Below are 20,939 nucleotides of genomic sequence, written 5' to 3'. Positions count from 1 at the left end.
GACAGGGGGTTGGGGCATGGGGGGTTTCAGGGCTGCAAGCTCTGGGTGGCGCTTATCTCAAGCAGCTCCCGGAAGCAGCAGCATGTCTCCCCTCTGGCTCATATGTGGAGGTGATGCCTGGCGTCTCTGCGCGCTGCCCCGTCTGCAGGCGCCACCCCCTCAGCTCCCATTGGCCATGATTCCTGGCCAAGGGGAGCTGCAGAGCCAGTCTTTGGGGCAGGAGCAGCACACGGAGCCAGTAAGCGTAGGAGCCAGAGGGGAGACATGCCGCTGCTTCTGGGAGCCGCGTGGAGCCACAGCAGGCAGGGAGCCTGGCTCACCCCCACTGCGCCTCTGATCGGACTTTTAACAGCCACCTGGCAACCCTACCCCCCAAAGATAACGAGAACACACTGACCCCTTGTAACGATACAAGCACCAGAATTGTCTGGTCTCTGGGATTTTGCATAGACACTAACTAGATGCAACCTAGTTACAGTGCCAACTGCACTACTCTCAACCATCACAGACTGAAAGGCACCTTCTGTCTGCTCCACAGACAAAGACGAGCCGGAGACACATTCTCCTTTAGCAGACAGAGAGCTTGGGATTTCATTTCCCTTGTCCCAGCACACAGGGCTGTTCACAGACAACTGCTTGGAGACTGGGGTAGTTCCCTCCATAGGCAAGTCAGTACCCCTGACAGACACAGGCACATTTCCTTCACTGTCACAATTCTCCACACAGGTAACAGGTAAGGTATAGGGACACTCATCTTCCACTAACCTTGCCTTCCCAAACTGCTGACTAGACAAAGCCATCAGCTCACAAGGCTGCCTAGGCTCATCCAAACTTTCCTTACCAGGCACATGGCCACTCCAAACAGATAAACTGCTGCTCTTTTTACAGTTACCCTTTTCAGGTTCATTTTTATAAACTGTACTAGCCAACAATATTTCACCCTTTCTTTCCTCAGTTAGGGCTTTAACCTGACCATCCACTTTAATCTGCTCCTGAGAAACATTTTCCTGACCAATGAGATCTTTCTATGCTTGATCTAATTCCAGATTCACTTCTGAGACATTAGACAGAAATTCAGAAACTTCATTCACAGACAAACTGCTCTTTTGCACAGACAAACAGCTATTTCCCACCAGGTTAGAGTCCCCCTCCCCCTGGTCAGAGCAATATAACATACCAACATTGTTATAAACTGAAATTTCAAGAGGATACAGTTTCTCAATTGCTTTTTTAACATCAAGCTGAATTCTGGCAGTTTCTTGTCGCAGCTGGTGAACCCTCTCCTCAGCAGTGATTCTTTGCTTTCTCAGCCATCAACTTTCTGCTAGTTTCTTTTCACGCTCAAGTTGCCATTTGTTTGCTGCCTTTTGCATTCCAATTGCTTCTGCAGCTTCTGTAGAATCAGGTAAGGGCTGTGCTCCTGCCTCCTGATCACTGGCCACTAACAGATCTCTCAGTTCTTGACTTGTAGCTTTCTTTCTAAAGCTTATCCCCTTTTCTGAACACAAATCTTCCAGGGCTTTTTCGCCAAGGCCCTCAGATGCTCTTTGCTCACCCATTGCAACTGCTCTTTAACCAACCAAACTCTCAATACCAAAATTCAAATTTGGATAGCGTGGGGTTCTGACCCAAAGTTTAATTGACCTGGTTCTGTGGATCCAAGCACAACTACACCACTGTAACGAGGCTGGTTCTGGCGGGACCCAACTGAGAGTGCCAATTCAGGACAAATTGCTTCAAGCAGGGCAGTTACAGCCCAAGGCTGGGGTTTCTATGCACACCAAGGCAAACCAAACCAGCCAGACAGAGAAGACTTTGGTTTTACCCCACTAGCTAACCACAAGTCACGCAAGCAATTCCCTTAGACACTCCAGTTTCCCAGTATCTCCACCAGTGCCACTCGTTATGGGGACAAATGGTTATGAAAACCAATAGCCCAGTAAAAGAAAAAAGGTTCTCCTGATCCCAAAGGACCAAGCCCCAGACGCAGGTCAATATACAAATCAGATCTTACCCACAAATCACGCTGTTTCCAGTCCTTTAGAATCTAAAATCTAAAGGTTTATTCATAAAAGGAAAAAGATATGGATGAGAGCTAAAATTGGTTAAATGGAGTCAATTACATACAGTGATGGCAAAGTTCTTGGTTCAGGCTTGCAGCAGTGATGGAATAAACTGCAGGTTCAAATCAAGTCTCTGGAAAACATCCACAGCTGGGATGGGTCTTTCAGTCCTTCGTTCAAAGCTTAAGTGTAGCAAAGTCCCTCCGGAGGTATGAAGCAGCATTGAAGACAAGATGGGGGAGCTGCAGCAGCTTTTTATGTTCTCTTGCCATGTGGTCTTTCTTTCTGTGTCCCAAAGACAATCTGTCCATCACTTGGCATGGAAAAACCTCAGAGTTCTGTCCATAGGCATGTCCCTGCACACCTTGCTGAGTCGCAAGGCACGTCTGCCTTCTCTCAATGGGTCAATTGTATAGCTGATGGTCCTTAATGGGCCATCAAGCAGGCTAGGCAGAGCTGACACCACCTTGTCTGGAGTGTTCCCCAGAAGCATAGCACAAGTTTGAAATACAGACAGTATAGAGCCAATATTCATAACTTTAACTACAAAAATGATACACACATACAGACAGCATAATCATAACCAGCAAACCATAACCTTGTCTTAGACACCTCATTTGACCCCCCTTATACAAGATTTGGTGCCACTACAGGACCTTGGTTGCAACAATGATCTATACCGTCCCAGATTATGTCAATAACGTCACACCCCTTCTAAAGATTAGGTCAGGATGACACTGTGATGGATAGAGATATTTTGATCAAACCAACATGTACAAGGTAATGAGTGGTAACAAACCACGTGGGATGGGGGGGGTGACTAGCCACATCAGAGGGGCAACACATCACTTGTTTGTATTGGTGTATAAATGAAGTCTCAGAGGGAGTGTCTTTGGCCAAGGGGGAGCAGAAAGTCCCGCCACTGACTGAGTTGCGTCCATTGTCATACACGTGTTAAGTGTACTTGTAGCATGTATAGGGCTCTAACACCATGCTTCATCAGCAATAAACCTGACTGAGTCCCTTTGCTACTAACAGGTCTGTGGTTATTGGGCAGTTCAATCGGAGGCTGCTGTATGGGCTATCTAGCCAGAGCCAGAGCAGCACGCAGAGAGAACACACGCAGCCAACATCTGATGACATTGGCCTTGACCCCAGCACATCAATACACTTTCCAAAGTCTTGTCTCCCTCCTCTGGGCTCCCCTGCACATATTCCTGATTAGAGAGCCACCACAGCCCTTGGCTCTGTGGTACACCAGGGAAGGTGAAGCGCTCACCATCTTCTTCATTATTCAAGCCCTTTTCATTTACAGACAGACCCATTAGTCCACAGATGCTGCATCCTGAGATCCACTGACAATGTTGCTGGTCTTATTTTTGTCTCCTTGGTGGAAAATAAGTGGTTACAACAGAAATCAACCCCATCAGAATGGATTAAGAATGAAAATTGAAATGCAAGTAATAAAATATTACAGAGTGTTTAAATAGAGGGTAGCTTCCTGGAATGTTTTAAATGAGCTAAGTGTAATGACCATGAAACTGATGGCAAGTCTACACTGCAGACTTCTGCTGGCATAGCTCTGTCCACCAGGGGTGTGAAGAGGTATGAGTCCTGACTGACACAGCTGTGCTGGCAAAAGCTCCTTTAGTATAAAGTGGTACTGTCCCTTTCAATCTAGTCCTGCATAATCACCAGAGGGCCTCCAGGTAGAAAGAGTCTCTCACAAGATGCAGGAGCTCTCTGGGCTCTGTAGGCTCAGTGTCTGTAGCAGCCATATTGTTATGTAACTAACAGAGAGAATTGTGGTTTAAACTTTATATCCTTGGTCTCACTCTGTTTCCTGAGATTCAGAGTCTGCAGCAGGCTCACAAGGAAGCCCCTCTCTGCTGCCAGGTCATGCTAGAAAGCATGACACGGATTCAGAAATTACCACATTCTGCATGAAGAGAAAAGTGGCAGTTCTCATAAGGAGTGCAGTGTATCAGTATATAGTGAAAATGACTACTCAGAGCCAGGAAACAGCAATCTACAGACCTGCAGGAACCAAGCAGAAGATACAGAGTATTGAGACAGAGTACACAGATTGGTTTAGAGTAGCAGCCGTGTTAGTCTGTATTCGCAAAAAGAAAAGGAGGACTTGTGGCACCTTAGAGACTAACCAATTTATTTGAGCATAAGCTTTCGTGAGCTACAGCTCCCTTCATCGGATGAAGTGAGCTGTAGCTCACGAAAGCTTATGCTCAAATAAATTGGTTAGTCTCTAAGGTGCCACAAGTCCTCCTTTTCTTTTTACACAGATTGTGACACTCTGTACCTCGGGGGAACACCCGACACCCCCATGTTCATCCTCGTAAAATGATTGTGTGGTATCCATTGCAAAGTTTGTCATGTTGGGTGTCTTCGGAAGGCTCCGGATGCACTGAGCATGGTTGTTATAGTGATGTTCTAGTAATTGTTACAGTAATGTTACAGTATCGGGGGTAGCCGTGTTAGTCTGTATCTACGAAAACAACAAGGAGTCCGGTGGCAGCTTAGTCTTTAAGGTGCCACCGGACTCCTTGTTGTTTTAGTAATGTTACAGTAAGGTTATAGGTTATAATTTCATGTATATAGTTATGAGGCTGAAAATGTATGCTCATGGCTTAAAGCAAGCCCAAGCAAAAACTCTCCAAGAACAGAGAGACAGTTCACACCTCATCAGGGTTTGTATGGGACAAACCCAGCCCAGCCCCACAGGAATAAAGGATGCTGGACTAGGCAACAGAAAAGAATCTGTTAGACTCTTGAGTGAGCACCCCCCTTCCTTTGGTCAGTTTGGAACTGCAATGAGGTAATGCTCACCTGACTCTGAAGCGGGGGAGCAAAACCAAGAGGGAAGAAAGGACATGATAAAAGGGAGAGACATTTGTCATGCTCTTCCTCTGTCTTCCACCTACATCTACAGCAGGGGTGGGCAAACTTTTTGGCCTGAGGGCCACACCTGGGTGGGAAAATTGCATGCAGGGCCATGAATGTAGGGCTGGGGCAAGGGGTTGGGGTGCAGGAAGGCGTGTGGAAGGGGGTGCAATGTGCAGGAAGGGGCTCAGGGCAAGAGGTAAGGGTGCAGGAAGGGTGCAGGGTGCGGCATGGAGCTCAGGGCAGGGGGTTGGGGGCTCAGGGCAGGAGGTTGAGGTGCAGGGAGGGGTGCGTTGGGGGCTCAGGGCAGGGGTGTGGAGTGTGGGAGGGGGCTCAGGGCAGGGGGTTAGGGAGCTCAGGGCAGGCGGTTGGGGTGCAGGAGGGGTTCGGGATGTGGGCTCCGGCCCAGTGCCACTTACCTTGAGTGGCTCCAGGGTGGCAGCCGCACTCAGCAGGGCTAAGGCAGGCTGCCTGCCTGCCCTGGCCCCGCGCTGATCCCGGAAGCAGGCGACACCACGTCCCTGCGGCCCCTGGGGGAGGCGGGGGCAGAGGGCTATGCATGCTGCCCTCACCTGCAGGTACCTCCCCCGAAGCTCCCATTGGCTGCGGTTCCCCATCCACCCCAGGGGTGCCTGCAGAGCACTGCTGAGAGCACTTCTGAGAGCGGCGTGGGCCCAGGGCAGGCAGGAAGCCTGCCTTAGCCCCTCTGCACCACAGGCCTGGCAATCCTGAGGGCCGGATCCAGCCCGCGGGTGGTAGTTTGCCCACCCCTGATCTACAGACACCACGCCAAGTGACTGAAGCGCTGATCAAAGGGGAGAGCCTGGCTGAAGAGCAACCACCCAGCCTGTGGTGAGAAGCATTTAAGTTTATAAGGGCACTGAAAGAGTTAAGATCAGATTAGAATGTGTTTTGCTTTTATTTCATTTGACCAAATCTGACTTATGTTTTGATTTATAATCACCTAAAATCTATCTTTACAGTTAATACATTTGTTTGTTTATTCTACCTGAAGCAGTGCATTTGGTTTGAAGCGTGTCAGAGTCTCCCCTTAGGATAACCCTGATACACATCAATTTCTTTGTTAAATTGATGAACTCATATAAGCTTGCAGCGTCTGTGGGCATACCTGGACACTGCAAGATGGAGGATCCTACGGTTGTGTCTGGGATCGGAGATACTGGCTAGTGTCATTCGGTTGCATGATCCAAGGAGCAACTTACATGCCAGAGGCTGAGCAAGAACAGCCCAGGAGTGGGGGTTCTCACAGCAGAGCAGGGTAAAGCTGGCTCCCAGAGTCAAGGACTGGAGTGACCTAGCAGATCACTGGTCCAGATAATATCAGAGGGGAACGTCACACAGATCTGAAACCCAAAGTAAGCAGTCAAACTAGAAAACAGTATAACAAATAAAAATAAAACTCAAAACTGGTGAGTTGCATGCCTCCTCCCCGACCACTTTTATCTTTACTTGAAAGTATTGAGAATTGGAGGAGACGGGAATCATGGTTCCACATTTGCTCCTCAGGAGCAAATAAAAGGGAAGAGGACATAAAAATGGTCAGTGTATTGCACATAATGGGTGTGGAGGCTCTGGAAGTATATAGCACATTCTTACCGCAGCCAACTGAAATGCTCCCACTTTGGATGAGGTCTTCCCAATGGTGAGCAATTAATGTAACCCTAATAATAGTGTTGTGTTTGAACTATACTAGTTCTGGCCTTACCCACACCTAGGAGAAGAGCAAGTAGGTGACAGAGCTGAGGCAAAAGCAAGAAAGTGTGATTCTGGAAATACTGAAAATGACATGCTGAGAGAGAAAATTTTGTTCAGTGTCCCTGATAAAGGCTGACTAAAGGCTATTGAAGGGAGCTGGTTTGGGCAGAAAGCAATAGACATTTGCAGAGCTTCCCAAGCCATAAACATGCAAACAGAGATAATGTCTGGGTCACACACTGACAAGTTTTTACAGGCTCTTACATGAAAGAGATGTAAAGCATGGCCAGGCCCCAGCCACCTGAGAGTCACAACAAAGCAGACTCACCAACAGCTCACACAAAGAAACTGTGCACACACTGGGGTAAGACACAGCACCCAGAGGCTGCCCAGCCTTTGCAGTGATGTCTGCATCAGAAATACAGACAATTAATTCACTATTCTATGTGAAAAGCAACAAACTTTCCCAAAAGACAAAGTCACACGTCTCTGGCTGAACAAGAATGTGAGCAATCTCTCTTCTAGATAAAAGAATAAATGGACACAAATCAGACATCAAGAATTATAACATTCAAAAACCAGTTGGAGAACACTTCAATCTCTCTGGTCACTCGATTACAGACCTAAAAGTGGCAATTCTTCAACAAAAAAAACTTCAAAAACAGACTCCAACGAGAGACTGCTGAAGTGGAATTAATTTGCAAACTGGATACAATTAACTTAGGCTTGAATAAAGACTGGGAGTGGATGGGTCATTACACAAAGTAAAACTATTTCCCCATTTTTATTCCCCCCCCCCGCCCCGACTGTTCCTCACACTTTCTTGTCAACTGCTGGAAATGGCCCACCTTGATTATCACTACAAAAAGCTCTCCCTCCCCCCACCCACTCTCCTGCTGGTAATAGCTCACCTTACCTGATCACTCTCGTTACAGTCTGTATGGTAACACCCATTGTTTCATGTTCTCTGTGTATATAAATCTCCCCACTGTATTTTCCACTGAATGCATCCGATGAAGTGAGCTGTAGCTCACGAAAGCTTATGCTCAAATAAATTGGTTAGTCTCAAAGGTGCCACAAGTCCTCCTTTTCTTTTTGCGGATACAGACTAACACGGCTACTACTCTGAAACCTTCTAGATACAGTATTACAGGGTAATGGAAATCATACAGCGCATTCAAAACAACCTTGGTATTGTACACTGCATATGAGGAATGTGACTACAAAGCAGTGGTTCCCAACCTTTTCTCTGCTGCAGCACACCTGGATACTGTAGTAGAAAGAGAGATCCTGAAGCATGGGCCTGGTGCAAGGCCTGAGGCCTGAACCAAAGTCATCAAAAGTTATGCTATGAGCAAAAATCGGGCCCTGTCAAAAGCAGATGCTTGCCTGCAACTCAGTGTCTGGTACACAAACTTGGCACCAGTACTGCAGCATTGCTAACACACTGAATATGTAAAAACATTCCAGCAGGCCAGCACAAGAACACCACAACCAAGCACATGATAAAATGGTTTGACAAGTCATGAATAGTGATATTTTGTCTGAAATATCAGGAGGAAAGTACAAGGGGAGGTAACAAACATGTCAAAAAACACATAAGGTGATACATAAGTTATTTATCGCAGATTGTTTGTCTCAGTCTATAAATGTTGGGATACCTCGCCTTAACCCTTCGTCTGGCCTAGGGGGCAGTGGAAAGTCCCGCCACTGACTGAGCAGGTATCATTGTCACGGCCATACATATGTTAGTGTATCTGTAAACATTGAGCTGGAGCATTAGCATGGTGCTTTGTCGGCAATAAACCTGGCCAGGTGCCTTCACTACTAAATGGGTCTGTGATTATTGGGCAGTTTGATCGGAACCTGCTGTATGGGCTATCTGGCCAGTGTCAGGGCAGCATGCACAGAGAACACACAAGCAGCCAACATCTGACAACAGATACATTTCATTATTTTGAGGCATGCCACCATATGTCTCCAAATGAGCTCGCCCTTTTATTGCCTCAGTTTAAGCTGTTTACCATCCTGGCCATTCACAGGCTGTACAATAAAGTTAATGATGAGTAGAGCCTGCAGAGTCTGACTCCAACACTAATTAAAATACCAGGGAAGGATTTTTTGTTCTCACATATAGTCTTTCAAAAAATTCCACAGCACATCTGTTTGGGCCTCACCACGGCACACCAGTTGGGAAACACTACTGTAAAGTTCAAGCTTGACACTAGGGTTGAGGCTGATGTTTTATCAATTCACCTTTTGAAAAGAGACTAGGTTCCATCCAGCTAGAGCAGCGTGAGGTTGTACTTACAGCATATGGTGGTTCCAGAACAGACTCTGAAGACATCACCCTAACAGCAGCCCTGGCCAAGGATACGGTCAGTCTTCAGTTCTTCATCACTGAGACATCTACAACACCATTGCTAGGCATAGAAGCTTGCACACAGCTCAACCTAATATGCAGAACAGGTATGTTGCACACCAACACACCCAGCAAGAAAGAATTGATTGCACAATACCCATAAGTCTTCAGGGGACTAGGAGAGTTCGATGAAAAGCATCACTTATCTAGGGGCCCATGAGTCATCCCTGTCGTACATGGTTGTAGAGATATCTCCTTTGCGGTGACAGACAGATTCAGAGGGCCTGATCCTTAGGGAAGGGTTGGAATGACTGACACCAAGAGCCTTTGCATAAATGGAGCAGTGACCTTTGGTAAGCATATTAGCATGCATAAAAGTTATTTTCTTGTTGTTAATATGTTTTTTCTGTAATACTTTTACCTTAGTGTGACGCATGACTAGAAAGAGTTAAACATCCTGCAAAATTAATAACTCTCAAAAGACGTGTCGAGATAATGTTTGTGTTTTTGTGCATTTACATATGTATAAGTATAACAATATAATCAACAGTCCCTGTCTATGCTGTATTCTGATATCATTTAAATGAATTGTAAACACGGGATATCCCGGTATTCATCTCTCTTTGAAATGTACTGTGAATGGTGGAGGAAAAAGCAAATGGCCTTATGTTAATTCGTATAACTAAGTGTCGGTGATGGACCTCCTTCAAAGTCATCCTAATTACCTTTTGTCCCCCGAGGAAATCCCAACTTGTCAAAGAGGACATGAAATTGTATAAAAGATTCTTGAGCCCTGATTCTGTCATCTCAGATCTGCTTAGACTTCATAAGGGGAAGTCTGAGTCGCAAGACTGAGTCCCAGTTATGCTGTGTGATGGGGCAAGGCCCGATGGCTATAGAAAAGTAGTGGGAGATAGATATATTAGCTCCAGGCTAAACAAATCCCTGGTATCAGGATAAGTGAAATGGCAGCTGCTCCAGGTCAATTAAGACACCTGGGGCCAATTAAGAACTTTCCAGAAGGCAGGGAGAATGCTAGGTTGATTGGTACACCTGAAGCCAGTCAGGGGCTGGCTGAAACTAGTTAAAAGCCTCCCAGTTAGTCAGGTGGGTGTGCATGTCAGGAGCTGTGGGAGGAAGTTGTGCTGATGGAGAGGCTGAGTAGTACACACCATATCAGGCACAAGGAAGGAGGCCCTGAGGTAAGGGTGAAGTGGAGCTTGAGGAAGTGAGGGTTGCTGTGGGGGAAGTAGCCCAGGGAATTGTACATGTCATGTTTCTAAAAGGTCAGCTACCATAGCTGATACTATTAGGGTCCCTGGGCTGGAGCCCGGAGTAGAGGGTGGGCCCGGGCTCCCCCCCCCCCCACCTTTGCCCCCTGATTAATCACTGAGACTGGGAGACAACAGAGACTGTGCAAGGAAGGATAACTTCTCCTCACCTCCCTTGCTGGCTTATGATGAAAATGGCTCAGTAGACTGTGACCCTTGTCTCTAGAGAAAGAAGGGTTACGTGGAGGGTCACAGTGAGTCTCTGAGGCTAGCGAAATCCGCCAGGAAATGCGGGACCCTCGGAGGCAAGGACAGAGCTTTGTCACAGCTGGTACACCCTGAATATGAGATTTGGACATTGGACTATGAACTATGAACTAAATTCTAAAGGAACTCTGCAACTACAAAGCTCATCATCTCTGCTATGAATCTGCACCTCAATGAATTGAACTCATGTCTATATGTATATTGATCTTTTAACCACGCTCTTTTTTTTAAATAAATTTTAGTTTAGTTAATAAGAATTGATTGTAAGCATGCATTTGGGTAAGATCTGAAACATTCATTAACCTGGGAGGTAATGTGTCCGATCCTTTGGGATTGGTAGAACCTTTTCTTTTATACGATGAAATAAGAATTACAGAAATTTTCATCATATTTGACTTGGATACCCAGATGGAGGCTTGAGGCTGGATCACTTTAAGAGAACTGTGTTGTTTGGACTTCTGAGTATTACCGGTAAGGTAATAAAGAAGCTGTTTTATGCTGGCTTGGTAAATCTAAGTATTGGAATATCCACCAGCTTTATGGGATTGTCTGCCCCATTCTTTGCAGTTCACCCTAATTGAGTGATCACAGCAGGCTCCCCACTTGGACCCCGGTCACACTTAGTAATAAACTAGGCTTGCATAGGAAGTGCTGTGTGGTAGCTTACAACTGTAGCAATTATACTGGGCACCATTGCTAAGGGGAGAAGTGAAGCAGGTCTGCTTCAGCAGACTGTCTTTTGCTGAGAAATACACTGTGAAGGCAGGCAACTGTTCAGCCTGGAAATACCCTGGTCAGGAAGGAGAGAGACACAGGTTTCAACTCAAGAAAGGCAATGGCTGGGGAACCAGAAGCTTGATTGTGAGTGCCCTTGCGTGACCACTAAGGGGAAATACAGGTGCAGTTGCCTTGAACTGTGACAAGGTTGAGGGACAGTTTGACCATGAGCCAATGGAGTTGGTATTCTCCAAACCCCTTGGAAAAGGGGCTGCAAATCTATACCATGTGCTACTTCAGTTACAGAATTATGATCTAAAAGTCACACATACATCTTGTAAAGAAATGTTAATGCCAGCCAGACTGTCAAGAGCTGCAGTGGAATGTACTACAGACCCAAATGATGAAATCACTGATGAAAAGGTCATCTATGCAGTTGAGACCACCTTTACACTCAGCACAGATTTGTTAAACAAACTGAAGGAGGACACACAGGGAGACCCTGTAATGCAAGCCTTACACAGTACAATACATGAAGGCTGGCCACACAGAAGAGAAGTGAATCCCAGAGTGCAGCCATACTGGGCTGTGCAAAGCACTGTTTCATTACAACAAGATTTATTAATGGCTGGTGACAAGATCATTATTGCTAACAATACAAGGCAGGAAATGCTTGTATGAGTCTCACCAAGGCATTCAGAGAACTAAAGCAAGATCGAGGCAGATAATGTACTGGCCCGGTACATCCCAATACATAGAACAACTTATACAAGGATGCAGGGTATGTCAGGAACGTAGGTGAGTAACCAAAAAGAATCACTATGGTCTTATGAGATTCCTGATATCCCATGGCAAAAGATATCTGCAAACATTTTTTACTTTGGCAGAGACTCATATCTACTCCTGGAGGGCTACTTTTCCAAATTTCTAGAAGTTTTTCATTGGTCAGACAAATCAGCACATTCCGTTATTGCTAAACTCAGAGCTGTATTTGCAAGACATGGAATCCCAAAAAAGTGAGCAATTGACCAAATTCTGTCTTCAAGCATAGAAGTGAGTAACTTGGCGAGATCTTGGGGCATGAAACACACTCATTCAGTCCTGGATAGCCACAATCTAATGGAATGACTGAGAGAACCATTCAGATGATAAAATCCATGTTTCACAAAATGGCTGCTTTGGGTAGAGATTCCTACTTATTTTTTCTGAAGTATGAAACACCCCACTGAGAGGTATGGAATACTGTCTCGCAAGGTTGCTGAAGGGAAAGATGTTAAGAACAACTCTTTCATCTTCACATACATTGCTACAACCCAAAATACTGCAGAGGGCTCACACCAGATTAAAACAGCTACAAGAATGACAGAAGAAATACAATGACTGGACAGCTAAGCCACTATTTGTGTTCCATCTTTGAGATCCACATGCATGGAAACACCACAAGGTTGGCAACCAGCATCGGAAATAACTACAGGAGCCATAGTCATATCACATTGAAACACCTACAGGAAAAAGGGACAGATGTTTTTAAGGCCTGGCTTGTCAAAGCCCTGGCTAGGATGATTTAGTTGGTGTTGGTCCTGCTTTGAGCAGGGGGTTGGACTAGATGACCTCCTGAGGTCTCTTCCAATCCTAATCTTCTATGATTCTATGTAATAGAAGGCACCTAAGACTTCACTGTACAATGTCAACAACAAATATGCAACAGATATCTAAATCAGAAGAATCAATGAGCAGCATGCAGATCAGAATTGACACCAAATCTTCTGAGACACAGATTGCATCAGAACCACCAGAAAATAAATTCACAAGAAATGGATTGCAGGTGCTCACGCCAGCATGATACCAGGACTTGTATGACAATTGTCTACAGAGACAACATGCAGAAGCAGACTGAGCCAGCAGGTTACGTGTTAACAATCTCAGACCCCCGCAGGTGAAGTTGACCTATCTACTGTTGCTTGGGAAGGTGGATTACCTACAGCAATGGAAAAACCCTTCCATCTCTTTAGTCTGCGTCTGCACTGTGGGGTTACAGCGTCATAGCTAGAGTGACATGGTTGTGCCACTGTAGCCCTCATAGTGTAGGAAAGCAGTAAGTCACATTCTGTCAGCCTTGTTGTGAAGAGACACCATAAGCTGCTTGGGAGCTCTGCCTGAGAAGCTCATGGTGTATTTATTGCCTCACTGAATATTATCTCACTCTGTGTTGAGCAGTGGAAGCTGAGACCAAAAGGGTGAAATCCAACAAGGTTTATTAAGACAACAATCAAGCAACTTCAGAAACTGTTGCTGCAGCAGCCCCTGGCCCCACCGTGACATGCACACACTGTGACATTCTACACCTTGGGGGAGCGTGCTTTAACCCCCATATTCCTCATTTTCATATAATCGTGATCTTACATATAAAGCATGACTTGCAAGGTACCAGGGGAAAGGTTATGATCTGCTGAAAGGCATTTCTCTAGCCGTATATGTATATCATTAACGCATATGAAGTTATGAGAATTGTGTAGTCGGGTTGTCACTAAAACATGCTGTAAATTGCGGGAATCAGCCAGATATTAGCTCCCCAGAGGCAACAGCAAGGAAAGTAACCAACACCCAGGCAGGGCGTCAAACAACCATCAACAGCCATTGTCCAACAAGGGAGCTACAATGCAATGACTCACCTGCATGAAGCCACACCAGGGGAATTGCTCAACCTTGCTTGGAGAGACTGGGCTTGTCTACACTTACATTTTATAGTGCTCTAACTTGCTGGCTCAGGGGGGTGAAAAATCACCCCCCTGAGCGCAGCAAGTTTGAGCGCTTTGAGCGCTTTAAAGCGCTAGTGTGAACAGGCTCAGAGCGCTGGGAGAGCTCTCTCCCAGCGCTTGTGCGTGACCACACTCACACTTCAAAGCGCTGCTGCGGGAGTGCTCCCGCGGTTGCGCTTTGAAGTTTCTAGTGTAGATGTAGCCTCAGTAAAGCTCACCTGACTCTGAAGGGGGGCAAAGCCAAGGGGGAGGAAAGGACAGGAAAGGAAAGCCTTAAGTGAAGTGGCTAAGAAGAGTCAGGAGGAGGTCACAGTTTTGTTATTTTCTGTTTGTTTATTTCAGTTGAGGGAAATAAGCACAAGAAAGCAGAAAAATGACTACCAGTGAGGCAGCTACAAAACTAGAGCTGGCCAAACTGGAAGCAGAAGAGAAGGCAAAAGAGGGTGAGTTTCAAATGTGGCAGGCAGAAATGAGGCTCAAAGAAGCAGCTGTGGCCAGGGAAACTATGGACAAAGAGGCAGCCAGGGAAGCAGCCAGAGAGCATGCTGCATACAGAAGGGCTATGGAGGCAGAGGCAGCCAGGGAGGAAGCTGCACACAGAAGGGCCATGGAAGAAAAAGAGAAAGAGAGTGGGAAGAAAGAGAAAGAGAGTGAAAACACCAACTGGACCTGCTAGAGAAGCAGAACCAGAACCCCCTGACCCCAATGATTCCCATCACTCCAAAAATCCACAAATGGGAACACTTATGTCCTGCATACAGTGCGGAGATAGATGATATTGCTGAATATCTGACTACCTTAGAAAGTCTGTGTGTAATACATGAAATTCCGGATGATAAAAGAGTTCCTACCCTGATTGTGAAATTAACTAGTAAAGCTCGAAATGTATTCAATGGAATGCCTAGTGAAGATGCTTTAGACTATTGTAAATTTAAAGATACTGTTTTGCAAAGTTTTCAGATTACTCCTGAAACATATAGAGTTAAATTTAGGAATCTTAAGAGGGATATTGGTATGAGTAACGGGGAATATGTAAACAAAATTAAAGATTTGTTGGGAAAATGGGTGAGGGGTAAAGTGGCAAGTTTTGAGGGGGATTTGTTGGATCTTGTTGCTTAAGAGCATTTCCTAAGCATATGTAAGGCCGAAGTAAAGCAATGTCTTTGGGACAAAGCATGTCCTCAGGGAATCAATTCTGAAGCACTTAGATGAGAGGAAAGTGATCAGGAACAGTCAGCATGGATTCACCAAGGGCAAGTCATGCCTGACTAATCTAATTGCCTTCTATGATGAGATAACTGGTTCTGTGGATGAAGGGAAAGCAGTGGACGTGTTATTCCTCGACTTTAGCAAAGCTTTTGACACGGTCTCCCACAGTATTCTTGTCAGCAAGTTAAAGAAGTATGGGCTGGATGGATGCACTACAAGGTGGCTAGAAAGTTGGCTAGATTGTCGGGCTCAACGGGTAGTGATCAATGGCTCCATGTCTAGTTGGCAGCCGGTATCTAGCGGAGTGCCTCAAGGGTCGGTTCTGGGGCCGGTTTTGTTCAATATCTTCATTAATGATCTGAAGGATGGTGTGGATTGCACCCTCAGCAAGTTTGCGGATGACACTAAACTGGGAGGAGTGGTAGATACGCTGGAGGGTAGGGATAGGATACAGAGGGACCTAGACAAATTGGAGGATTGGGTCAAAAGAAATCTGATGAGGCTCAACAAGGACAAGTGCAGAGTCCTGCACTTAGGACGGAAGAATCCAATGCACCGCTATAGACTAGGGACCGAATGGCTAGACAGCAGTTCTGCAGAGAAGGACCTAGGGGTGACAGTGGACGAGCAGCTGGATATGAGTCAACAGTGTGCCCTTGTTTCCAAGAAGGCCAATGGCATTTTGGGGTGTATAAGTAGGGGCATTGCCAGCAGGTCGAGGGACATGATCGTTCCCCTCTATTCGACACTGGTGAGGCCTCATCTGGAGTACTGTGTCCAGTTTTGGGCCCCACACTACAAGAAGGATGTGGAGAAATTGGAGAGAGTCCAGCAAAGGGCAACAAAAATGATTAGGGGTCTAGAACACATGACTTATGAGGAGAGGCTGAGGGAACTGGGATTGTTTAGTCTACGGAAGAGAAGAATGAGGGGGGATTTGATAGCTGCTTTTAACTACCTGAAAGGTGGATCCAAAGAGGATGGATCTAGACTATTCTCAGTGATAGCAGATGACAGGACAAGGAGTAATGGTCTCAAGTTGCAGTGGGGGAGATTTAGGTTGGATATTAGGAAAAACTTTTTCACTAGGAGGGTGGTGAAACACAGGAATGCATTACCTAGGGAGGTGGTGGAATCCCCTTCCTTAGAAGTTTTTAAGGTCAGGCTTGACAAAGCCCTGGCTGGGATGATTTAGTTGGGATTGGTCCTGCTCTGGGCAGGGGGTTGGACTAGATGGCCTCCAGAGGTCCCTTCCAACTCTGTTATTCTATGATTCTATGTAAAGTCTGTGGATGAGATGGTTTTTTTAGGTGATGCCTTTGAACAGAATCAGGCATCTATTGAGGACAGGCCACAGGAAGAGGGGTTTAAAACTGGTGGGAAGGGAGGATCCCATTTTACCCCTTGTAAGAGAGAAGGGGGTTGGGAGCCTAAACATTCTCTTACCCAAAAACATTCCCCTAACCCTCATCCCAAATCTGCTGTTTTCTCGAAGATTAAAGATCTAATAGTCTTTAAAAAAGCTTTAATAGGTTTATTCACAGATTCATAGATTCCAAGGCCAGAAGGGATCACTGTGATCATCTGGTCTGACCTCATGCATAACACAGGCCAGAGAACTGCCCCCAAAATGATTCTGAGAGCAGATGTTTTAGAAAAACAGCCAATCTTGATTTTAAAATGGAAAGGGATGGAGAATCCACCACAAGCCTTGGTAAATTGTTCCAATGGTTAATTACTCTCACTATTAAAAAATTATGTCTTATTTCCGGTCTGAATTTCTCTAGCTTCAACTTCCAGCCACTAGCTTGTATTACACCTTTCTTTGCCAGAAAGATAGAAGGGAATTCTGGATACTGGCATGAAAATGAGACACATTAAGTTACACCTCAAAATAAATTCTTCTTCTTCTGGGAACTCAAATTAGCAGCCAAGTTACTGACCTGTCACCTTCAGTTCCAGAGTGGCTTCCCCATGAAAGCTGGGTGATCGGAAGAAACAGATAAACTGTCCTTGGTCAGAGGGGGTGATGTTGCGTATATGCAGGGCAACTCTTCCATCCACGATACCATCCTTCAGCAGCTCTGTTCTGCCCCGATATTTTGATATTTGCAGCTCAGTCTGATCTTTTCCATGCTGATACAGATATACAAGTTCAGAGAACTTGGATTGGACCCAGCGCACCTCCATCTCCTGAGCATTCATGCTGGGGGAGAGGTGACAGGGTAACAAGGCATCTTCCCCTGCAGAGACCGTGATGGGATGATCAGGTCCAATCACCTTGAAATTCACTGTTAAGGGAACCGAGACACACAGAAAGTTAGACCAGAGGGGAGCTGGATTGTTTTCATAGGTAATGCATGCTGATCTCTCACAACCGCCTAGACTGCAACTTGACCAGCTAAAACTGAACTCATGGTGTCTCACTGTATCTGCACTGGAAAACGGGTCAAGTTAGGACAGGCTTAGCTAGCACGTGTTAGCTGACCCTGCACTAAACTCAGACACTTTTCCTAGTCAAGACCAATCCAGAGAGGATTAAAAAATGGGTGGGCTCTGTCTCTAAATTTTGTGACCTGGCTAATGCCTGCAACCAGAACAATTAACCTGTGGAAGACTGTTTGCTAGACTGGAACCTGTAGTAGCAAGAGAGCCTGAGACATAAGCCCTTGTATCAGAGGCCTGGTATGAGGCAGGACCTGCTCACAGAATCTGGCGAGAACAGGGCTAATATTGCAAAAATACACATTCCTAAGAAGTGCTAAGATTGCAAGGGAGAACAAAAGACAAGAGGACTCGCAGCCAGAAGGAACAGGAGGAAGGCTGGAAAATCACACCAACACCAGGAAAAGGCAGGTCTATATGATTGGGTCTCCCTACTAAGAAGAACAGACAGGCCTGTGTTGGGACGGTGCTGAATTATTATGAATTGCTGTGACTGATATGAATAAATGTGGCAAGCATGAGTTTGGTATGGCTTGGTATGTCTGAATTTGCTAGAGGATTCTGGGAGAAGCATTCGCTTAGCATTACATAGATGGTGTGGAAAATGTACTGGAAGTGCTGAACTGCACTTAAATAGTTAATAAAAGCTCTAGCTGCATATATGCTTCAACATCAAACTTTGGAATATATCAGCCAGGGCAACCAGCTCACCGAAGTAAAGAAGACATAAAATCATGCGATCAGTGGAGTTGGCACAGGCTGACACAGGGTCAAAATGACACTTTTTGGATGGCATCACGCTAAAAGCTTAAGTGAATGATTAATGAGAAGATAAAAATTGATTGATCTTTGGTCTGTGCCTATTTTGCAGTCCCTTCTAAAATATTAATTAGAGAAAACCAGTAATGAATGCCCACAGGGCATATTTCTGGGACATGTGACTCCTTTGAGAGCAAAAGTTATAAACGCAAAGTAAATTAGTTAAGTTAGTTCCCCAATTAACATCTGAAGATGTTCATGATGCTGTGACACAGAAGACCTCGGGGTAACCAAGACGCTGTTTCGAGGGACTTTTGAACCAGAGGGCCTCAGGGTAACCAAGACCTTGCTTCCGGGGGACATTTGACAGACCAAGTACCTGAGAGGGGAAAGAACAGAAGAAAAGAAGTCTCCATCTAGAATCAGTAGCTATACCTGCTTTGTTTGCTAATCAGGATACTGTGTAAGGCCAACATAGTTACTGAATGTTTATGCTTGAGGAATTGAAGCTTATTAAGGAGACGTGCATTATGTAACCTTTACTGCTTATGTTATTCTTTCTCAAATAAATTACTATGCATTAAGCATATTGTTTTCTAAATTTTTACTGGTGCCGGTAACAATCTGCCCAGCTGTAGGCCATTAAAGATCCGTTTCAACGGTCTGTCACCAGAACTGATCCAGAGAATAGAAAGGTGTGCTGTCTGCCAGGAGCTAAGATACAGGATATGGATCTGAGGCTGAAGAGGATTCTAATGGGAGCAGGAAAGAATTCACTGATTGTCCTTCATGTGGGAACAAATGACACAGCTAGATTCTCACTGGAACGCATCAAAGGAGACTATGCCAAGCTGGGGAAGACGCTTATAGAAATGGAGGCTCAGATGATCTTCAGTGAGATTCTGCCTGTCCCTAGAGGAGGAGAGGGAAGGCAAGACAAGATTATGATCAACAGATGGCTCACTGTAGCCAGACAGCCAGCCCCCCCCCCCCCCCCCCTCAGACCAGCATTGCTGGAAACACACGGGAGCCAAAAAAACCACAGGGCACTTAACATGAATTCCAGCACAGCCTTTGAAGCTGAGAGAAGCACAGGTGTGCTGCTAGAATGTGCCACTGGGAACATATACAACAATTGGGCTCACAGCAGGCAGAGGCGCTGTGACAGACATGGCTCTTAGCCCCTACTAAAACAGCATGATGCACACACACCAACATCCTAGGTGGGAAAATATTTACCCTAATAAAAGGAATGTCCAGTAGTCGACACTTATTGTTTCTCTCCCTTGCAAGTGTGAACTACTCTTGCGAGAGCTGGCGTCACCCCGACAGACCAGCCCCAATTTGGCATAAGAAAGGAGAAAGAGAATAAAGGAGTACAGAGGTATAAGTAGGGGACCTACAGCACCATGATTTTTGAGTGCTTTTCACTATCTATCTGCTGGTCAGATAAGTGACAGCCTCCCAAGGCTTCTGCAGCTAAGAGGGTCCCTAAGCCTTGTCCCTTATTCGTCTTTCCGCGGAATTGAGTGACCGATCCTGGCTTGGCACCGCTGGAATCGAGAGATGCAAGGAGGGTAAGAAGCACCCACACCTGATCTCCTATCTTTAGTGTACACATATTTTGAAATAAAGCTCTATACTTTGTTTTCTTTCTTTGGGATTGTAGCTTCAGTTTTGTAACTTGTTTGTGTGTGTAACATCTCTACACTTAAATAAGTAGGCACTAGCAATTTTGTAACCACATGATTAGAATCTAGTTTAATAAATTTTGGTAACCATTTATGCATAAGCCTGACTTGTTTCTCTGGTTTACTGTAAAGCAGCCAACACAATTAAAGAACCTCAGCCGTTTTGGCTATAAAGCCTGGCCATTAGGTGAGAGTACTAAGAGCCTAGCGTTGAGTTGTGCCGCCTCCACGGGGCAAACTCTTGGGGCACCTGTCAGTCAATCCTGACTGCCCGCTGCGAAGGAGCTCTGAGCTCTAGCAGTTAAAGTCACGGGTGTGGAGAGGCTCTTAGTGCTGCCATTGGGGCACCTGTCAGTCAATCCTGACTGCCCGCTGCGAAGGAGCTCTGAGCTCTAGCAGTTAAAGTCACGGGTGTGGAGAGGCTCTTAGTGCTGCCATTGGGGCACCTGTCAGTCAGTGTTGACTGCCCGCTGCGAAGGAGCTCTGAGTTCTAGCAGTTAAAGTCACGGGTGGTTAGGACCTTGGGGCATCCGTCAGCCTAGCCCGGGCTGCCCGCCGCGAAGGGACAGTGCGTCCTAGCGGTTAAAGTCACGGATGGTATAAAACAGGCATAGCTGGCACCTCACCAAACATCCCTGGCCATCGGCTAACACTCACGCAGTGGTGCTATAAGGAGGGCTTTGGGATATTTCATGAGTGAGAGACATTCACGGACAGAGGACTGTTCTCATGGGATGGACTCCACCTGAGTAGGGAGGAAAACAGACTTCTGGGATGGAGGA

The 20,939-nt window shown here is 45.8% G+C and overlaps 2 protein-coding genes across 2 annotated transcripts in view; both read right to left on the bottom strand.

Moving 5' to 3' along the window:
• Positions 1-20,939, bottom strand: part of LOC141998856 (uncharacterized) — a 131,121-nt gene that overhangs the window by 35,057 nt on the left and 75,125 nt on the right.
• The window catches only part of LOC141998761 (butyrophilin subfamily 1 member A1-like), a 61,315-nt gene that overhangs the window by 22,356 nt on the left and 18,020 nt on the right, over positions 1-20,939 (bottom strand). Inside the window, exon 4 of the mRNA XM_074971762.1 lies at positions 17,206-17,553. Coding sequence (XP_074827863.1) covers positions 17,206-17,553 — 348 coding nt within the window. The remainder of the gene's footprint in view (positions 1-17,205; positions 17,554-20,939) is intronic.

The sequence above is a fragment of the Natator depressus genome, chromosome 14 (assembly GCF_965152275.1).
Source record: "Natator depressus isolate rNatDep1 chromosome 14, rNatDep2.hap1, whole genome shotgun sequence".
Taxonomy (NCBI): domain Eukaryota; kingdom Metazoa; phylum Chordata; order Testudines; family Cheloniidae; genus Natator; species Natator depressus.
This window is presented reverse-complemented; position numbering and strand designations above follow the sequence as displayed.